We start from the raw sequence: 20,893 nt of genomic DNA, 5'->3' as shown, positions 1-20,893 counted from the left end.
CTCCTGCAAATACGTCACCACCCTTTATAAACCAGCATTTTCCATTTCGACCATCCTGTCCAGGGTGGAACGCTTCTCCTGTAAACTCATCTTCAAAAAAAGACAGCCTTATCACACTGACCCACTCACCCTGGACTTAATTTATAGACTAGAAAGGGCGACTCACCTTCTCCTAAAACATCTCTATGCACTAAATACATCAAGCCCAGACTGCGGGAAGAGGAGGAAGAGGTGGGACTCTTACAGAAACAGAGAGAAAGTCATCTCCGAGAAAGTCATCGCCACAGCGTGTCCCTGCAGAACGAGGCAGAGGAGATGGCACAACCGCAACAATCAACTGAAAGAACACACTTCAGAGTAAATATTTGAACTCGTAATTAACCCAAGTGGAACACATTAAACAAGAAAATGTTCTCCAAGCCAAGATCATCATTTAAGCTTTTTCACTTGCTCATTATGCTCCGTGTGTGTGTGATAGCTGTGATAATGTTTTTTCATGTCAAAAGCAGATACCAATTACCACCAGCCAAACAAGACCACGCAGGCTCAAAAGACATTTATCTCATCCAGCCGTGCCCAATGTAAGGGATATTTTCAAAGTCTGCCACTAGACGGGCTCTTTCCCTTCCTGCTCTGCCCCTTTCTTCTCTCCCTACCTGGAATGAGCTGAAGATGCTTGACCTCTGCAGTCTAGCACCGGACGATGGGTCTTGGCAGCCTTTTTAGCTCAGAAGCAGCAGAAAAGGCAAAAGCAAACTCATCCAGCCTTTGATTCCGTAGCAACAGCAAAAAATCTGAATGGCTCTGCGGGAGCAAGGACCCTCTTTGGTCCCTGTGCAAGCCTATGGAGACCTTGGTGGTGGACCACCCTGGGAGGCAGCAAGGGGGCACGAGGTGTGGCAGCACGTACCGTAGTTTTGGCTTTAAAGATCTCAGAGGTTGCAGGGACCCCTGTGAGGGCTGGAGTTCTGGAGCTGATAGCAACAGAGGAGCTTGCAGGATGAATCACGGTGGTGGTGATGAGCCTGGTGCCACTCATTCTGCAAGCAGTGAAAACAGTCAGAGCATCAGCAGAGGTGAAAGCCCCCAGTGCTGGCATGGCTCGGGAGCTGAGTTATCTGCAACTATGAAATACATAGATAAAGAAGAGAGAAAACACACCTGCTTTGCTGATAAGGTAGGAGCAGGAGTTTTGCTTTATTCCACGGTGAATTCTTTCCCAGTCAACCCCAGCCACATCAGAAAGATATGGTTTGGAATATCCCACATAAAAAAAAAAAAATCAACCTGAATAATTTCAGCTTTTTATCCTAGGTGTTAATAAAAGAGTTTAAATAGCTCAGAATTTCCTGGAGGACAGAAATGGCATTTTTGTGACCTGACAAAGAAGATGTAGATTTATAGCATTTCTTTTTTTACTCAGAGAATTATTATCAGGGATCACTTGCTTTTTTTTTTCTTTTGTTTTCCTTCAGTGATCCAATTTATAAGCTGCGCATCCAGCTCCCAGAAAGCACAGTGGTTTTATTTGCCATTTCTGACCCCTGGACCAAACGAGATGGTCTAGCTCCCCTCCCGATACCTTGCTTTCTGTTCTTTAATGAACATACCATTGACTATAATTATTACTGCGTTCTTATTATTCCTAGCACTCAGAGCGGGCAGCCAAGTGGGGTGTCTTGTGGCTGCACAGAAGGAAAATCTGAGGCTGTGTATATATATATATATACATATATATATATGTACACACACATCTGCAGCCCGAGGAAGTGGATAGACACTTTGCATGGCAGGTGGGAAAAAATGATACCCAAAGAGCCTGCCACAAAGCAGATTGTGGATAAATACATGTAAGAAATTAGCCAGTAATTAGTTCCTCCTGTGAACACTCATTCCTTGCAGCCAGACGGCTCCACAATCCACGTTATACTCAAAAGTAAGTTGTTTCTTGTGATGTGGTCAATATTAGTAACGGGAGGGAGGGGGAAGGTTTGAGTCAGAGGTCTCTCTGGAGAAAGGATTGATCAGGGCAGGAGCAAGAGATTCTGGGCTTGTGGTCCAGGCTCAGTGTGTGGGTGGAGGATTCTCCACCTCCTTGGGTGAGAGTGGTAGAGGATCCTCCACCTCCTTGGGTGAAAGTGATAGAGGATCATGATGGATCTTCCCCACCTCTGCTTAATACAACTTCTTTTAAGATGATTTTAATGGAAACTCCAATTTTCTTTGGATGCGTCAAATCAGCTGCACTGGAACAAGGTGAACGTTGAACACTTTTTGTTTGGTGGCTGAACCAAATCCGTGGGTAAATTCTGACCTGGCTGTCCCTAAGTATTTTGGGAGTTCAAAGATTTTCTTCCACACTGAGGAAACCTTTGCAGGTCTGCTCTTCTCCAAACACAGGCTAGCAGATTTAACTTTCCTTCTCCAGTTTTGCTAGGCTTGTGTCATCGAGGTGGCTCGAGGAAACTCCCAACCGCAGACGACATGATCTGCGAGTCTGCTGAGAAGAAATGAAGGGCACCCAAACCCAAACCAGCCATGCAAACCGACTGGCTAGTTGGGTGTGAGCTGCTGGGTGTCTGCATGCAGCTGGTCCCGCGTCAGCTCCTGAGGAGCTGGACGGTGCGCGCCGTGCCACGACAGACCCATGGGGCAGGGTGTCTTCAGAGCGGCAGGAGCTGGAATTGCTGAGATGTGTGTTTGAAGAAGTAGCAATTCCTCCCTTTCTGACTGCAGGGAAATGCAAGTTATATTTTTTTCCTGGAAACACCCTCGTCTTTAGCACAGTTTGGAGCAGACGGAGCAGGGTTTCAGACCTGGACCGTCTACTTATCCAACCTATTGACTAATAGGGCTTATGTGCTAGTTGCACATGGGAACAAAAATCCCACCGGTATTCTTCAGGTGAACCCCAACGGGGAATCCTCTGTCTATACCCAGCGCTTACTGGCCACAGTCCAGTTTAGTAGGCGGATTTACCCTTTTTTCAGGATTAAAGGAGGCTCGGTGTATTCCTCAGTGGTGAATCACTCCGGGTCAGATTGTAGCTGCAGGATGAAGACTCACATTATACAATTACTTCTGCATTTCCCCAAAAGTGATGCAAATGAGGGGGAATCGCTCCAGACGGCAGCTTTTTGCAACCTTTAGGCACACACTTTGCAATGCCTCTGTCACTGTGCAAATGGACAACCGCTGGGACACAGGCACTGTCAGGAACCCTGGTGCTGAGCAGGGCACGGAACACAGCAGGCATCAAGGATTTGTACCATCAAGAGCCCCTCAGCTGCTCAGCACCATTGCACAAGAGCAACTGCCCGCTCGGAGGAGCCCAGATGTTGACCTAGAATAGCATAGGAAACAGAACCTCCACCAGCTTTCTTGAAGTGGGCTTTTTTGTACAACAGAAATTAAATTAACAGTGTTATTATGTGAAGAAAGCAGCCAGGTGGAAGGTAGTGGAAGCATAAAAACCTTTTTGCATTTTAAGGTGCTTTTCAGTTCTGGGTTGCACTGGTTTTGGCTGGGGTAGAGCTAATTTTCTTCATAGTCACTAGGACGAGGCTGTGTTTTGAGTCTGTGCTGGGGACAGCGTTGATTACTCAGGGATGTTTTTGTTATTGCTGAGCAGCACTTACACAGGGTCAAGACCTTTTCTGCTTCTCACCCCACCTCACCGGCAAGCAGGCTGGGGACACAAGGAGCTGGGAGGGGACACGACTCACCGAAAGGGTGTTCTATGCCATATGGCACCACGATCAGCATGTAAAGCAGGGGGGAGCAGAAGGAAGGGGGGGATGTTTAGAGCAATGGCATTTTGTTTTCCAAGCCCCCATCAGGCATGCTGGAGGGAGTCCTGGGGATGGTGAGCCCTCACCTGCGATGGGAAGCGGTGTATGAGTTTCTTGTTTTGCTTTGCTTGCGTGCGCTGCTTTTGCTGTACTTACTAAACTCTCTTCATCTCAACCCACCAGCTTTCTCACTTTTACTCTTCAGATTCTCTCCCCATCCCACCGTGGGGGAGTGAGTGAGCGGCGGTGTGACGCTGAGCTGCCGGCCGGCATTAAACCACGACATGGGGTCAAGAGGACCCAGTGCACCTGAGAAACAGAGTCTGAATGCTCAGCACCTGGGACCTCTGCCTTTGGAGAGGAGACCATGAGCTTGCCCTGCAGTGCTTGGCTTGTGATGGTGATGAAGGGTTTGGGTGGGAAGGAGGTGCTAAACCTCTGCAGAGCAACAGGCAATTATGCCAAACCCAGTAGCAATCTCATAAAGCAACTGGTTCTCTTTATCATATACTCTTGGAGTAACTTGAAAGAAGTCACTCAAAGGGGGTATGACGTTTTGGGGACAGTGCGCCTCGGGTGTTTGTCAGTCCTTAATTGAAATGAGGACAATGAAGCCACAGTTGTCGTGCTCAGTAATTAAAGGGAAAGTAAAGCCATCTGTCTGTCCTTTGACAGGTAGCCTGTCTGCAGACAGGTATTTGTGATGCTGAGCCTCGTGGTGACGGCATTTGCAAAAACACCTGGGAGAAAAACCACCAAATGTTTTCTATGTTAAGCCAAGGAGGAGCTGGAATGCCAGGTGTGCAATTATTAGGATGTCTTGAACACCAAGCTGGCTTTTGGTCATTGAGATTTCCACATGCGTGCCATTTCTGGATGCAGAACAAGAGAGGCAGGTGCTTAACACTCCCTGGTATCACACGCAGCGCCCGGCAGGTGGATTACCCCATAGGATATTCAAGCAGAAAAAGCAACCACATAATAACAAGAACAAAGAGAATAACGAGGCAAAACACCGATGCGTAGATGTTGCTTCAAGAAATTACTCTGGAGTTCCCCAAAGGAATCTCCTCAGCATCCCCACTGAGCAGAGGAGGAAGACAGGTGCCTGATGGATCAGGATCACCTGGGTACAGAGCTAAGAGTAGCTGCTAAATGAAATCGTGAATTTCTAAGATCCCACTCAGTGCAGTTTCTTCTGAAAGTTGCAGATTTACCTAATAACGTATTTCCTTTTATCCTCCAACAGAGCGTGGCCAGGGAGTCTTGTTGGCACAGCTATGAAAAATCTGATTCCCAGGAAGATTTTCTCTTTTCCATTCCTCTATCCTGGTTTTGGCTTTCTTTTACAGTTGGTGAGCACTGGGTTTTCCTGCAGCGCGGGTTCCCAAGTCTGGTGCGAAGGACAGTGATAGTGGCCCAGTTGGATTTCAGACTCAGTATGGGACTTCTCCAGCCATGGAGGAAAGAGTTCCTTAAACCAGGACATTTAGGTCAAGAAGGGAAGGAATCCACCTTAGAAACACTGTGAAATCAAAGCGTGACTGTGCATCTCCAAAGACATGGTGATCTGGTGTGCTGGAGGACATAGCTGTGGCAGAGGCACGTTCAGCTTTGGGAGGAGGGGTTCCAGTCCGGAGGTATAATCATGACCGTTGCTTGCCTTCATCTTCCTGAATGTGTGGCTTGCTAGCAATCCAGCGAGTTAATCTCTGGAAATGGAGGTTACAACCCTATTGGCTTGCTGAGCTGGGCAAATAAAAGCTGTGGTGCCCGACGTTTCAGGTGGGTGCTCTCCAGGGTAGGTCGCACCGGGGCTCTAGGTACCTCTGGAAAGGGTGTTTCTGAATGTTGGGGCTGTGATGAATAGAAGTCGGTTGCAAATTCCTCTATGACAAGTACTGCTCTTTATCTCTAGTTAACCCAGTGGAGACACCCATAATACAGAGTTATGCACTAAGCTGCCACCTCTGGAGTGACACATCCCGAGTTTTTTTGCATGTTGGTGGCGAAATGAATCACAAAAGTGACTCCAACCATTCATTACGATAATAGGTATGTTCTCGAGAAGCTGTACCTGCTGTAATCTCCTTAATCTGAGTGTCCATCTGGAAAGTTTAATGAATAGGTGCCCATAAACACAGCATTGTTATTTCTCCTGGGTCGTATTTGTCCTTTTATTTTGTGGAGGCTGGTAGCTGTGTACAGATACCACCTCTGCTCTTGTATCATGCCCCCGTGGCCCTGCAAAGCATGACTCCTTGTGTCCGGGTTCTCCTGCGCTGGTGACTTTAGAAAACAATCTTTTGCTTGATGATATGAAACATTCTTATTGACTATTCATGGAGCCCATGGCTCCAGCTTCAACTCGGTGACTCGTTTTTAGGTAGCTGGATTCAGCTAAGAGGACTCCCACGCTGGAAGTGGTTTTAGTCTTCAATGTTATCTCACCTGCCAAGTCATTTTTACAAGGCCAGTCATAGGGTTCGCTCTCTACTGAACGTCTCTCCTTGTCCCTCCCTGAGGAGTGATGCTTTTCAATTCAACCCAGCACAGAGATCTTATTGTTGATAAAAGCTGCATTCTCTGCTCTGCTGCCAATAAACTGCACACAAGGTTTGTGCATCGCCTCTACTTCACTTTCATTTTTAGAAGAAACCTGTTTATAAATTTGCAAAATTATTTCATTAACCAGACGCACCAAACAGCTTGTTTCTTCAGTCGCTATTATACGTACTCATGTGCACACGCAGACATGGATTTACAGACCTATCGATGGGAACTAGTTGAAATTCAGTGGCTGAATTTCCCTCCTCCCACACTCTCCCTGTTCCCTCAGCTGCTGGAGGGCATCTCTGCAGTCCCTGGCTGCCTCGGTGCAGGAAGGAACATGCTTTCTGGTTAAAAAAGCCTGTACCGTAGCAGAGACAACTGTCCCGTCAAACAGCAGAGCAGCTGTCCCAGCCTCAGGACCCGGTGTGGTTCTCCTGGCAGCTTCTTACTGGGTTTTCCCACCTCTCCCAGCACAAACCTTGCTCGCGCCCTCGGCCCCCTCCTCAGTGACAGTTCCCTGGTCCTGGCCAGGACGCTTTCATCGTGACCCTGCCACACCGATTCCACCCCATTACTCAGAGCCCTAATAGTCCATCGGTCCCTGAGCGCTGGCACGAAGTTGGTCCGATGATGCAAAAGAGCCTTTACAAATTCCTGTGCAAAGGAGGAACATTTCAAAGGAAGGGGGTGGACACCTGTGGTGTTTGCTATGAAACCTATTTGTCTCTTGCAAAATAAGAACGGTAAATAAGAGCTATGAAGGAGGGTTTCTCAGCTTAGGTCACCTGGTAACACCATCGAAATAGAGATTTTTAAAAAAATCCCAACAGCTGCCCTGTGCTGCTGCTGGCACCCTGCCTACTGCAGCCAAACACCCCGCGGTCCCAGGAGCTCCGTTGGACAGACACATGGAGCTCAGCCTCCAGTGCCCAGGTTTCCCATCACACAAATAAAGAACTGCCCGGAATATGACCAAGTTGCTCTGACTGAAACACCTGGGTTTGCTGCCAGGGCACCAAGTGCGGCAGGTGCATCACAGCAGACACGGGCAGGGTGTGCAGGTTCCTCACATGAGACATTGCCTTTGGGAGCGATGCTCTCTTCTGCTTAGCTTACTGCTGTGATACCCCAACATCTCCTCATCAATACTGGTGACGTGACCGACACTGGTCACCCACGGTTTATAACTGTCCAACAGAAAGCCTGCAGGAGGTGGGGAAAGGTTTTGGCAAGATCTTATCTGGCAACACTGCAAATGCAGATGGTGCATCTGGGCAGTGACAGCTGATGCTCCAGGAACAGCCTGGAAAGAACCTCAGGAATTCTCTTGTCCATCTTTTTGCCCCAAAGCAGCATAAATGACCAGGGACAAGCTGGGCTAAGGGTGAACAGCTACTGTGGAACAAAGTTACTGGGAGGAAAGCAAGGTGCCCAGTGGCAATGGAAGGAGCCCAGACCATCATCTCTAACCTGGTCCCCACAAATCCACCATCTGCTTTGATGTGGGAGCAGAATCAAGCTGCAGTTAAGAGACCAGGAACAGCCACCTTTGGAGGGCTGGACCCACGAAACCAGAGGGAGATGTCCCAGGGGCCTCATTAGCCATTTTAATGGCGACTTCATGGTCCTTTTTGGAAGGAGCCACAAAAACTGCCCAGCCTGCAGGGAGAGAGGGAGAGCACCAGCGCGGCCAAGCCCTGCCAGCCCTGTTTTCTCAGGAGATGGTCTTAAAGAGCAGTTTTGTCCCTGGGAGAAAGCAGGCTTGGATGGCTGGGTTGTTACAGCCAGAACCACAACAGGAGCTTGGGAAACACCCTAGGCTCTCCTTATCTGCAAGGATGGCTTAACAAGTCCCAGTTCAGTAAGGTGCTTAAGCGGAATGAATTCATCTGGGTACATGTAAATCTCCAAGGCGTGAGTCTCATGGAGGACACCACAGTTCAGGGCTAAGGACCTCAGCGGTTTTCCCAGTAAATATTTGCTGTCAGCCTGAAAACAGCGGTTTCATCCCTTCCTTGCCAAGAGGAAGGTTAGTCCCTTTCTACAGCTCCTCAAACACTATCTGACCTGCAATCAGGCAGGCCAATGCACGGAGACATGTAGAAGCTCTCCACGATGGTGGCATTTGTGTCTGACTTGAGCCAGTGCTGTGCGTGTGTGAGGCCGAAGAAACAAAAGTGATCGCAACCCTTCTCTTCAGGAGACCAAATCGCATCGGAGTGCTTCCTCCTTTGAGGCTGATGTAACCAGCTCAGGGCTTCCACCGCGTGACTGTGAACCGGCTTTGTGAAAGCTCAGCAGATGGAAACCACAGGCGCTGCCCTGATGAACCGTCTGCCTCTGATGTGCAAGGCTGGGCACCGGGAAGAAGCCACTTCTTAGGGCTGCGAGGAGGAGCCAAAGGCTGAAGTGCAGGCTTGTAGCTTTCGATCCGTGGGGAAACAGCCTGGCAGCACATCATGTGTAAGAAGGGATCTCAGGGCTTGCAGCTGGTGGAGGAACGTGGATGGTTGGCCCATGGGTGGCATTTTCCCTGCTTTCTAACAAGACCGGGGGCTTGGAGGGTCCACAGCCCTCAGATGGTGCGTGTTTCACCCGTGCGGCACAAGGCACTCTGTGGTGGGGGGCCAGGCAGAGGTACGGAGGGTAGCAGGGACCTAACCCAAACCAGGTCTGGATTTCTTACAACTGGAAAAACCAGCAAGTTGCTGACCTCAAGGATGAAGGGCCGTGTCTTTCCTGCCATGCAAAGGAGCTGGAGTCTCCCTCTGTGCTCCTGCTGGGTCGCAGAGCTCGGCGCGGGGACTGCTCCTGGTCACATCCCCGATGCCTCGTCCCTGCTCCACCGCAGCTGCCCCAAAGCATATGCAGGGCTGAGGCAGTCAGAAAGGAGGACTACAGCCTCTGGTGCTGGTAACCTCACAGCCTGGCTTCTCCCCATTTCTCAGGTTGCCCACAGTTATTCCCACCAAAAAGAGTTCATGGAAGTCACATTGTATGGACCTCCCGAAATGCTGCACGATGCTTCAGCCCATCTGTGAATGCCCTATCCCCAGGCAGCGCCCCAGGCTGGGCTCCAGACCACGCACCCAACTGTCCTCTGCCATGCTTGCAGCAACACGTCAGCACAAAACAAAACAAATATCCAAAATATTTTCCCCCTTCACTTACTAGCAAGAGGTCCCGGTGCTTGGATTACCCCGGGCAAAATGGCATGAAGGACGCAGTGACCAAAAGCTCATCAGCTTTCTCCAACTATCTCAATCCCACAAATGAGAGTACATCTCATTGCAACATGTGCATCCTAATATACTCAGACCGATGCAGCTACAATAGAACTACTCCATGATTATAATTGCGTAGAGTATTTTGTAGTTAATTTCAACCCTTTATGCGACCTGTAAAAAATAAATAAATAAATCTCTCTACTTGGAGAGATTCCACAAATATTCTAAGTTGTCCTAATTCCTTTACATTACTTTTAATACAAGACAATGTATTTCAAGTAGCACTGACTAGGAATCCTCCCAGAACCAGTTATTTTTGCCCCAGAAAAGATGCAAAGACTTCTTAGGGCAAGCTATGCAATCCCTCCTGATTCTGTGATTAGACCCCTTTGTTAAGGCAAAAAAGGAACTTTATTTGTTTCCAAGCAAATTCAAAAAATCTTTTCAAGAATCTTAATTAACACTGTACAGTAGCTTCTCATTAACAGATATTACCAGAATAATTTAATGTCAAATAGGCGTGTCAGAGGAATGCGAGGAAAAAAGTTCACTCCGGCTAACATTTCTCAACCTGTTTGTAGCACTTTGTTGCATCTCCAGCTACCATCCACCTGAATTCCACGTACCGCAGTCACATCACACCGGGACACTACACACCATTATCAGCTTCCCCACGGCACACAATTCGGCAATAAATCGCTGTCTGCAGCAGCGCATCGCCAGAAATGCCTTCTCTTCCCTGCTGTGTATTCCAAGGGGCACACGGCGCCCAGCTGTGTGTGTGAACCCCCACGTGCCAGAGCATCCCCCTCCCCCGACTGAATCCATCCTTGGCACCATCTCGCCCAGCTCACATCAGCGTCCTCACTCCATCAGCAGGGAAACCGCCAACCCCATCCCGCTCCGCTCCCGACCCGCGAGCCGGCAAACAGGGCGAGACTCACAGCCATACCCGCGAGAGGAAGAAATGAATGCTTACAAGAACGCTCCCGACAACGTCGGTGCTGTGCTTTGGCAGATACGCCTTCCTTCCCTCCTATCGCCACCGGTCATTGCTCAAGAGCCAGCCTCGAGCTGTCGAGAGACCCTGGGAGAGGCAGCATCGCCACGACATTGTGCAGGAGGTCCTGAAACATAATTAAATGCTGTGGTGAAACCGAACCGTAAACAAGCCATGAATAAAAACCCCTTGAATTATTTTGCTAAACTATAATTACACAATAAGGAAGCAGATTAATTAAGTAAAATATAAGTCCTGAAACTGAAGCTTGCAAGCAAAGCAGTTTATTTTAATTTCCACATTATTTCGTATGAGATAGAAGTGTTTGCTGTGGGTTTAAAATGTTGGAAGCCATTTCTTGCTGCCAGGCAGACCAAACCCAGTGGATAAATTAAATTTTTGCATCTCAGGCACCTCCTGAAATGTATATAAGGAGAAGGGCTCTACCTCAGAGAAGCCAAAGGAGATCTCCTTCTTTCACTCCCTGCTCCTCTCTCGCTCTTCTGCTTTGCCGTTACCGCTTCACCTCCCGCCTCCCCCCGCCACCATGAGTCGACAGTGCTACACCTCCAGCTCCCTCCTGGGGAGACGGGGCTTCTCCTCCGCGTCCGCCGTCTGCGGCCTCGGCAGGGGCAACAGCAGCTCAGCCTCTGTCTGCCAGCCGGTGGGACGGAGATGTGGCATCGGTGGCTTCAGCAGCCGGAGCGTCTGTGACCTGGGGAGAGGGCAAAGGATTTCCTTCGGTGGCAGCTGCCGCAGCGGGGTCTACGGCGGTGCCGGCGTTGGACGTTGCGGTGTGGCTTACGGCGGAGGCCGCTTTGGCGTGGGCACGGTTGTGGGGTTTGGTAACTGCGGAAGCTACGGGGGCTTGGGCAGCTACAGAGGTCTCGGGGACGGCGTGGCTATCGGAGGCTACGGGGGCGGCATTGGCATCGGCCTCGGCGGAGGTAGATCGGAAGGGATTCGGGGCGTCAGCATCCACCCGGAGCTCCTCAAGCCCCTCTGTGTGGGGGTTGACCCCGAGGAGTGCCAAGTGCGGACCCACGAGAAGGAACAGATCAAGAACCTCAACAACCAGTTTGCCTGCTTCATCGACAAGGTGAGACCCCGCGTGTTGCCTCCCGTCCCCAGGCTCTGAAGGATCCACTGCCTCGAAAGAGGCCACGTCAGCAGCTATTTCTGCTGGCACCCTGGTATTGTAGACGCTTCTGATGAACCGTGGTGGTCCTGACCTGGAGACTGTTTGGATTTAAGCCTTGCACCGCGCCAATCACACCGGTCTTTTACCTTTCGATGGTCACCAGTCTGCTAAATAGCTAAATCAGGAGCAGCTCCTGGGATATGGTGAATCAAAACCTGTGAGAGAAGGGATGGAGACGTGGAAGCTTAAAAAGGCAAAATAGGAAGTTTTGTAACAAATGTATAATCTGCCATTGCTATCGCACCTCTATAAACGCCAAAGGACTTTTGCATTTTTAAAATAGTTTGTGTGCTTCATCAAGGAGCTGTAGATAGATGTCTAGCTAAAATGAGATGAACAAGTTTAACTTCTCCATCCCTCCATCCCATGGATGAAATGATTTGGTGATTTCCTAAACAGATGTAATTTATCACTGTTTTCTGAACTGAGCCTGAGGGGTTTTGTTATGTTTAGAGGTGTGCTATAGGAAATCATTTCTCAAAAGGCAGAGAAACCTTTGCTCTGCCCGATCTTGATTTTCCTTGGGAGTTGCTCTGCAGCTGGAAAAACCAAACCCACGTACGAGGAACGACTCCGCTTCCTCCCATTTGAAAAATGACTTATTCATGATCCATAAAGGTTCTCAAGTACTGGAGAGCTCTTTAATCTAGAAGTGAAAGGCATGATAAATACCCGCGGTTAGCGTTTAAATCAGATACATTAAAATGAGATCCTGGATGGAGCTTTTAGTGCCAGGAGACTCATTCCTGTGCTCAGCCCCTCAGGGGTGGCAGTGGCTTGGACGTGGTGTTTGGCCGAATTGAGCTTCAGGCTTGGCCTCAGCAAAGAGCAAACACCCTGGCGTGGTTCAGCTGGTGGTACGAACCCTGGGTGGGACTGGGTGTAGCTCAGGGAAGATGCTGGTCTCACCCAGGCTGCAGAGAAATCATCACCTAACCACTTGCGTTTCCGATTTTATTTTTGCTTTTTCCTTTTGGAGGTGGAGGAACCCAAAGCGCATTTGCCTGGGACAGGAGGGGGTTGCGTGACTCTTGCATCTCTTGCTTCCCCAGGTCCGGCTGCTGGAACAGCAGAACAAGGTGCTGACCACCAAGTGGGAGCTGCTGCAGCAGTATGTCCTGCCAGCTTCCAGGAGAAACCTGGAGCCCGTGTTCGAGAATTTCATCTGCAACCTGAGGAAGCAGCTGGAGTGTGTGCTGGGGGAGCGGGAGAGGCTGGAAAACGAGGAACGGTGCCTCAGAGACCTGGTTCAAGAGTACAAGTGCAAGTAAGTAGCGCGCAGAGTGAAGCTGCGGATGGGGTTCGCGCTGCCCTGAGCGGTGTTCCCAAGCGTGAAGCCGATGCAATCGCACTGGATGGGCCCAAAAACTGGGGCAGCACATGGGGAGCAGAGCAGGGCACACCAGTACTGGGCTGGTTGCCTGTACTGGGCTCCCACTGCTGCACCTCAGATGCTGGTGATGGACTGGGAGAGCTTTTCAACCAGTGTTTCCCTAGGGAGAGGGACAAGGAACCAATTTTTCTCTCCCCGATGCTCCTGTACACAACTGTGGTTTGCCAAATCTCCCACACCACCTATGCCTGTGGCTCCCCCAGATCTCGTGTTCCCAGTGCCATCCGTTCCCACAAACCCCCCTGCCTATTTGTCTCCACCCCACGCTTTATACACATCTCTGTTGGGGTTCATTCTCTCTTCCCAGAGGGAATGTGGGAATTGTTTTTTTAATTTCAGGTATAGATATTCCTTAATAGTTCCCCATGTGCTCTGCTAAGCCACGACCCAGGACACTTGGTGGCCGGTGGTTTACAGCACAGGATGAAAGAGTAACCCTTTCTCCAGAGGTCTTACAGCCACGCATCTCAGATGTTTTTTCTTGCTGAGGCACCACAAAGGAGGTCAGGCTCATAGAATCACCTTGTGAAAGTTCTCTGAGGTCCCAATTACTCGGCCATTACGCACTGACTTTCCTTCCCATTGCACCTGGGAGTTTCAAAGGTTGCTCAAGCTCCTGACCTCCCTTGGGGCACTTTGGCCACAGCCTCCCTGTACACACTCAGAGCCAGAGCACAGTTCTGGATGCTTCAGAAACACGTCACACGAAGCAGCAGGGCTAAACGAAGCAACCCAAGCCTTCAGCGGAGGTACAGGGCTTTGCATTTTTAGTGGTTTGGCCTGATTTACTGCCATCTCGCTCCAGCCACCGATCCTGCTGGCGAGGACTATTTAAAACTGCTGAACAAAGCCCAGTGGGGAGGAAAGAAAAAGCAACAAAGCAAAAAGCAAGAAGGAGGTACAAAGCAGATAGGGAGAGGCTTTGGTTTTACTCACACTCCCTGCGTTCTGCGTTGGCTGCTTGGGTGATGGGGACAGGAACCCTGGGCTCAGCATCCCTCCTGTCTACTTTCCTACTGCAGATATGAAGATGAGATCAACAAGCGCACGGCTGCGGAGAATGAGTTTGTGGTCCTCAAGAAGGTGGGTCAAACTAGGGACAATGCTGGGGAGCCCAGCTGAGGGTGGCAGGTGCATGGGCAACCCTGGGTGTGGGGCCAGGGAGGGACAGGGGGAGTCCTGGCATCATGACATGTCCTGAGTCCCAAACCAGAGGCACCCCAATGGAGTTGGAGAACCCCCACCATGTGGTAAGCACATAGAACACAAACCCAGAGAGTCTCGAGGGCTGGGAATAGGGAGGTTTCCTCCGCAGCAAACAGAAAGCGTGGGCTTTGCCACAGTCCTTGTTTCTTCCCCTCTTTTCACCCAAATCTTGGTGTCTCCCCAGGATGTGGACTGTCTCTACCTGACCAAGGAGGAGCTGGAAGTGAGGGTGGGTCTCCTGCGGCAGCAGCTGGAGTTCCTGAAGTGCATCTATGCTGAGGTAAGAGCTCCCAGCTCCGCGGGTGCTGCCCTGGGAATGATGTGTCACCTGCTCCCCCCTCATGCTCCCACACCAACACCAAGTGCAGAGAAAGGTGCCTTTTCTGAAAACCCTGAAAAAACACCCCAATAATCTATATATCTTGAAATCTATATGCTTTGATATATATATCTGTGCTTGATAACGACACTATTGGCACACCGGTAAAGGCAAAGTGTGCTCCTGCCTGTCTTCTATAAAGCTGGTCGCAAAGGGAGGGACCTTTGGCATGGAAAAGCCCCTGGAATTCTAATCCAAATCACCCCTGGGAACCAGAAAGACATCTCAATCTTCAAAACCAAAATTTTTTTTTAGCACTTAATTCCCTAAACTACTTTAGTCAAAATATTTTGGTGAAACTAACAATTTAGACACAAACAGTTATTAAAATGTAACAAGTTTTTAAGAAAACACAGAGTTGGGTTTTTTTTGCGTGTGTTTGCACACAAAAAAACCCCTCTTTGTGTTTGCACCTGTCCTAGCCCACCCCCAGGTGATGGGACCCAAAGCACTCACCCCTGAGGGATTCACAGCCCAGAAAACTGCTGGCGCAGCCAGAAACATCCACTTGCAATGAAGCGAGTTGCTCCACCAGGATTCCCCACCCTTCCTTAGGGAACTGCATGCAGCAATCCCATATTGTGCCACCAAAACAGGTCCCAGCTGCCGGCTCTTGCTCGAAACCAGTCACCCGCCTGGGGAAGCCAGTGCTCTAGTTGAGCGTTCGTGGGAGAACCTTGTCCCACCCTCCACCTTCTCCCCGGTCCCCCCTTTGCCCGGGGTACCCGCACACCTGGCTCGTACTGGGTGGGGGAAGGGCACCGACATGCGATGGGTCTTGCAGGAGAGAGCTCAGCTGGACTGCCAGCTGTGTGACACCTCTGTCATCGTGCAAATGGACAACAGCCGGGACCTGGACATGGAGGGCATCATCAAAAGCGTTGAGTGCTGCTATGAGGAGATTGCCCAGAAGAGCAAGGCTGAAGTGGAGGCTTTCTACCAAACCAGAGTGAGTATTCACACGACCAGCACAAATGGCAATAAAATCCCTTGGCCAACAAAACTCTTAGGACTGTTTCTGGCCTCCATGATGCAATTTAAACCTCCCCCACGGTGTGCATGCACTGTAGTTCGCTAAAGAAAGTCATGACAAAAAAACCCCAAACCCAACCTTAAAACTGTGGTTTGAGACATTCCTGTAAAACCAGAGTGCAGCAGGTGACTGTTGCTCCAGTGAGGTCTCTGCACCCATCAGGAACACCATCCCCTTCCCAAAAGGCAAATGCTCAGGACCTACCCAGGACTGTTGCCTTGCCTGGGCTGAGGTCACGTCTCGGTGCTTCCCTGGGAGCACCGACATCGGTGCAGCTCTGGAGAGTCACCACCTTCCCTGGAAGGGGTGACGGGTGCGTTAACGTCATCCTGTTCCCATGCAATAGCTGGAGGAGCTCCACAGCAGCAGGGGCAAGTTCTGCGATGACCTGAGAAACAACCAGAGTGAGATAGCTGAGCTGAACCGGATGATCCAGAAGCTGCAGTGCGAGTCGGATAACGTGAAGAAACAGGTAGGACAAAGGGCTGAATGCTGCACGGGCTGCGGGGAGCGCAGCCTCTCCAGCAAAGGGCTTAATCCCCCAGGTCCCACCCCGCTGAACTGCAAAGAACACCCCTACCCCAGCTTAAGGCTGTGTTTGTAGCTTCTCATCTTCTGTCCATGAACAAAGCAGCAGATTTTTTTGTCATTTCTCAAATAAGCAGAAGCCAGATGGTTTGGCTAGGAGAGAAACAGTGCTTGCTGCATGCTTCCTCCTGGGGTGCCACCAACAGATCCCCTCCCCTTCACCCCAAAAAGCTTGGCCATCACATGGGTCCAGCCCAAATCTAGGCTCTCTGGCAGTTCCTAGCTGAGAAACAAGGGGGTACATGAGCAACCCTGTGGGATGCCTATTAATATCAGCCCTGGCCACCCCCTTGTTTCTGTCCACAGATCGCAGCTCTGCAGACAGCCATCTGCGACGCCGAGCAGCGGGGTGACTGCGCCCTCAAAGATGCCCGGCAGAAGCTGATTGATCTGCAGACTGCACTGCAGCAAGCCAAGGACAAGATGGCATGCTTGCTGAGAGACTACCAGGAGCTGCTGAACGTCAAGCTGGCCCTGGACATTGAGATTGCCACTTACAGGACGCTGCTGGAAGGAGAAGAGAGCAGGTAGGAGCATCCCTGGCTGTACCTTGTCACGAGAGCCAGCAAAAACCCAGCAGGAGAAGGGAGAAGCAGTGAGAAATGCTGGGTGGAGGCAGGTCCCCATGGGTGCTGAGGGGAGCATCACCCCTTTTTCTTCCCATGGGTGCAGAGGGGAGCATCGCCCCTTTTTCTCCCCATGGTTGCAGAGGGGGGCATTGCCCCTTTTCCTCACCACAGATGCAGAGGGGGGCATTGCCCCCATTTCCTCTTCATCCTCCCAGGGCAGCTGGATCGCAGCGCACCAAGCACGCTGCAGTCAGATCCTCTGCTTGTGGTACGAAAAGAGGATGGGATATGAAGGTGTCTGTGGGATCTGGGGTGCCGCAGTGGGCAGTTTGGACCAGCAGATCACACCTGGGTGGACAGAAATGCTGACATTGCCTGCAGGGTTTCTAAGGAGGCAATGGCTGGGCAGCACCTCTGTTTGCTGGTGTGTTGGGGAATATTTCCCTAAATACATCTCTGATACATTTCTTTTCTCAACAGGATATGTACTGGCAACCCTGTGAGCGTTGGTAAGCTAACGAAGCATTCCCTTAATTTCCTTACAAGTCTTTTAAGCTTCTAATAAGCTGGGTTTTAGCTGCTCGGGGAGTGACTGAGCCTGTTTCTCTCCCACAGCTGTGGTCAGCGGTGGTGGCACCGTCGGGGAGTGCCGATCTCTATCAGGAATCGGAGGCAAATGCACCGTCAAGACAGGAGGGGCTGGTGCGGGGTTAGGGGTGGTCTCCTCCTTCGGCGTCGGTGGTGCCGGCTTTAGCACCCGGAGCGTGGATTGCCTCCCCAGGGTGGGGGGCGGCTTTGGGGCGAGGAGCGCGGTCAGCTGCATGGGGCGAGAAGTCATCCCGGGTGCGGAGGGGGTGCAGTGCGCCACAGGTGTGGGCAACCTGGGCAACCTGGGCAACCTGGGCAATGTCGTGTGCGCCGGCGTGGAGCAGTGCAGCCCGGGAGCCGTCATCATTCCCGGGGCAGGGGTCTGCGGCACTGGGAACAGGTACAGCACGGCTGTGCGCGTGGTCAGAACAACCCGGTAGAGACTGGGGGGGGGGGGGGGGGGGGCAACAACACGTCACATTTTAAAATAATCAGCATTTCTGCAATAAAACAGTATTCCCCTTCCTTCTGACAGCTGTAGGGATCACACAACCATGCGCTGCCCATGCCCACACAACTAGGCTAGTCGCTCTGCCAAAAACTCTTTGCATGATCAAAACCCACTTTCTCTTGCATGTCTGTCTTGGGGGAAACTTGCCCCCAGGGTCTCAGCCAGGTGAGATTTTCATTTTCATTTCAGACAGTCCATACCTGTCTTCACACATCCTTTTGGCTCTTAAGTCAGTCTCCTCTGCTTGACCGCTTTTCAGCAGGGATTTTCTTTCCCTAATGCAGCTATTGCAAAAGGATGAAAGGCTTGGTCATCCCAACTTCAGAAAGAAAAGCCACATTTTAATTGTCCGAGATGGAGCTGCAGCTATTATTTAACTTCTTTAATGACACCAGAAAATCCAATTTTTCCTGTTGACGAGAGGGTTGGTAATGCTTATGCAAATTGGTCCAAGTTGCTACACCAAGTTTGGTAGAGCAGATTTTAATTACACACCGACGAGCACCTTATATTTCTGTAGTTAAATGCATGCGTTGTTTTTCCTGTGTGTGTACTAGATAGACGGATTTAATGCTTTAATGTGTAAGTGAACAGAGTTGATTAACCTTCGCTTACTCCAAACTTTCAGCTGTACCTTCAATAAACTACATGCATAATTCATGCTTTGCTTCATGGGCTTTATTTCCCTCCCTGATATTACAAAAAGCACAGATATTTTCTCAAAGACGAATCTCCAGATGGGTGGGGTTGGTTGCTCACGAAAAGTGGAGCTTTAACAAAAGTTTTTTTGAAACTTTGCCTGCTCCCCTTCCTGATGCACTTTTGCATACCTTTATTCCATCCAGAGATTAGTGGGGCCACAAGGAAGTCTAGAAACGCGGCGTAACCCAGGATGTGTAACTGCTCGTGGGATGCGCAGCTCGCTCGGGATCTCTCACGCTGTCTGGGATCTCTGGAGGCAGAACAAAAAAGCAGTCAGGCCCTTGTTTAAAGAAATCAGTGAGAACCAGCTCAGGTAGTAACAAAAAGAAAACAATCCCACACCCCACCCCTGAAACCCTCTCACAAGAGTAGGCTAATTTTAAAAGAAAGCAAGTGAAAAGCGTGTCCTCCCGAAAGCTGTTCTTCCTCGAGCGCCCCACCTTCCTCAAAACACATGAACTTACACCGCGAGTAGGATGCGCCCCGGCATCCCCTCCAACACCCCTTGCAGGGAGGGGAACCCCCTCTCCCATCATTTTAGGAGGATGGGGTTTGGGTGGGCTCGGGTTGCCCCCTCCCTTTTCTCTGCCAGGGTGCCCAGTTTCCAAGGGACAGTGACCACCGAAACGTCCCTGTAACGTGGCTGGGAAGGGCTCCCCACACTGGTGCTCACCACAGCTGGATGCGCAGCTGGATGCTGGGAAAACCAGCCAGCCCGGCCAGCTTCTCCCCTCCCACAGCTCCCCTGGAGCCGAAAGCCTCTGAGACAACTGTGCTCCGAACCACCATGTGGAGGAACCTGCCTCTCCTCACCCAGGCTGGAGCAGCACGGGGGGGTGGGGTGGGGTGGGGTGGGCAACTTCATGTACTCCGTGAAAGGTGCCACATCAAAGACCAGGCGGTGTCACTTACTCCCTGACATCCTGCTCCGCTTCCTAGACTTCAGTGCTGACCCAGGTCTTGCCTGTCCCAAGCCCTCTGTGGCTGGAGGATGAGTTGACCCATCCTGCCAGGCTCAGGCTGTCCATGTGGGTGGGATGGTGATGGACCCAGCACCGACTGAGCATCTCCCTCTGCTCTGTTGTGCCGAGCGTGGTGGATCCAGGCTTCCCACATCTGCAGCACTTTTCTGATGGAAAACAAGACGGTTTATTGGATGCGATCAGCAGGTTTATTTTTTAATATTTTAATAATTAATAATTATTTTTTAATAAATGCCGTGCCTTAGCAACTCTGTCTGGGCTGGGGGGGCTGGTGAAAGCCAAATGGGTCAGCCCTTGCTGAGAAGGCAAAACCCACCCACCTAAAGAGGATGCTTTTTGAAATAGTTTTCTTCATCTTTTCCGTCTCAATGCGTACAACTCGGACTTCGTCTCATTTGTATGTAAATAACAAGCAGAAACACCCAGACGAGAAGCTTCCAGTGCCCCAGCAGCTCATAATTTATGTTGATCACCCTCCTGCAAAACAACCCCTGCACAGCAAACCCCAGCCGGCTCCCCAGGGGACCAAAGCAGCCCAGCAGCTCTTGCATTTCTAGGAGAAAACCTTTAATCATCCCTGCCCTTCTCAACCCCCAAGTGTTGCAAAACCCCTGTTTTCTGCTGCCTGCTTGAAGATGTTTGTGTCGATCAGGCTATTCTGGAGAGAAAAAAGGCCAGGAGCATGTTTTTTGGGGCAGTTTGGAGGCCATATCATGCTTGGTGTCACCCTGGACATGCTCCTTGGGTAGATGGCAGAGTCTATTAGGGTTGATCTGAGCTGACAAATGCAAAAAAGCCTCTCGGTGTGGAGCCCACAGGCCTCGGCTCCTTCACACAATCAACCAGCCCAGTACAGAAATGGTGCATTTTTCACCCAGCCTGTGCATCGCTTGCATACCTTGCAGACAGTGGGCTGAAGGAAGGAGTGTGGGAGCCTAAAATGACAATTCCCTCTTCCTTGTTGGCAGCCCCACCTTTAATCCCATTATATTCATTCAGCTCTAATATCTGATCCGAACCTGTTTGTCAGCTTCAGGACAATCTACCTTCACTGGGGTCAAGAAAGCATGAAGACAATCTCATTTTCCCATCACACCTGGGCTTTGAATTTTATGCAAATAGTCAAGGCAATAGATAGTCATGAATTTCAAGTGACATCCCAGGCAGAT

The 20,893-nt window shown here is 50.5% G+C and overlaps 1 protein-coding gene and 1 long non-coding RNA gene across 2 annotated transcripts; both read left to right on the top strand.

The window, feature by feature from the left end:
• Window positions 1-3,901: 3,901 nt before the first annotated feature.
• LOC119159186 lies at window positions 3,902-19,344 on the top strand. The gene is made up of 3 exons (XR_005108042.1): window positions 3,902-4,037; window positions 9,071-9,074; window positions 19,334-19,344. It is a non-coding gene; the product is annotated as an uncharacterized LOC119159186 (long non-coding RNA).
• Window positions 11,119-17,968, top strand: LOC119159148 (keratin, type II cytoskeletal 4-like). Its single transcript, XM_037411729.1, has 9 exons — window positions 11,119-11,670; window positions 12,825-13,039; window positions 14,188-14,248; window positions 14,556-14,651; window positions 15,535-15,699; window positions 16,130-16,255; window positions 16,678-16,898; window positions 17,421-17,449; window positions 17,556-17,968. Exons 1-9 carry the CDS (start codon window positions 11,119-11,121, stop codon window positions 17,966-17,968), a joined length of 1,878 nt encoding a protein of 625 aa, XP_037267626.1.
• Window positions 19,345-20,893: the final 1,549 nt, after the last annotated feature.

Source organism: Falco rusticolus, chromosome 19 (genome assembly GCF_015220075.1).
Source record: "Falco rusticolus isolate bFalRus1 chromosome 19, bFalRus1.pri, whole genome shotgun sequence".
NCBI lineage: Eukaryota > Metazoa > Chordata > Aves > Falconiformes > Falconidae > Falco > Falco rusticolus.
This window is presented reverse-complemented; position numbering and strand designations above follow the sequence as displayed.

Coding starts and splice junctions, on each gene's coding strand:
- LOC119159148 (XM_037411729.1), top strand. CDS start 11,119: ATGAGTCGACAGTGCTACACCTCCAGCTCCCTCCTGGGGAGACGGGGC. Junction 16,256..16,677: donor CGGATAACGTGAAGAAACAG/GTAGGACAAAGG, acceptor TTCTGTCCACAG/ATCGCAGCTCTGCAGACAGC. Junction 16,899..17,420: donor CTGGAAGGAGAAGAGAGCAG/GTAGGAGCATCC, acceptor TTTTCTCAACAG/GATATGTACTGGCAACCCTG.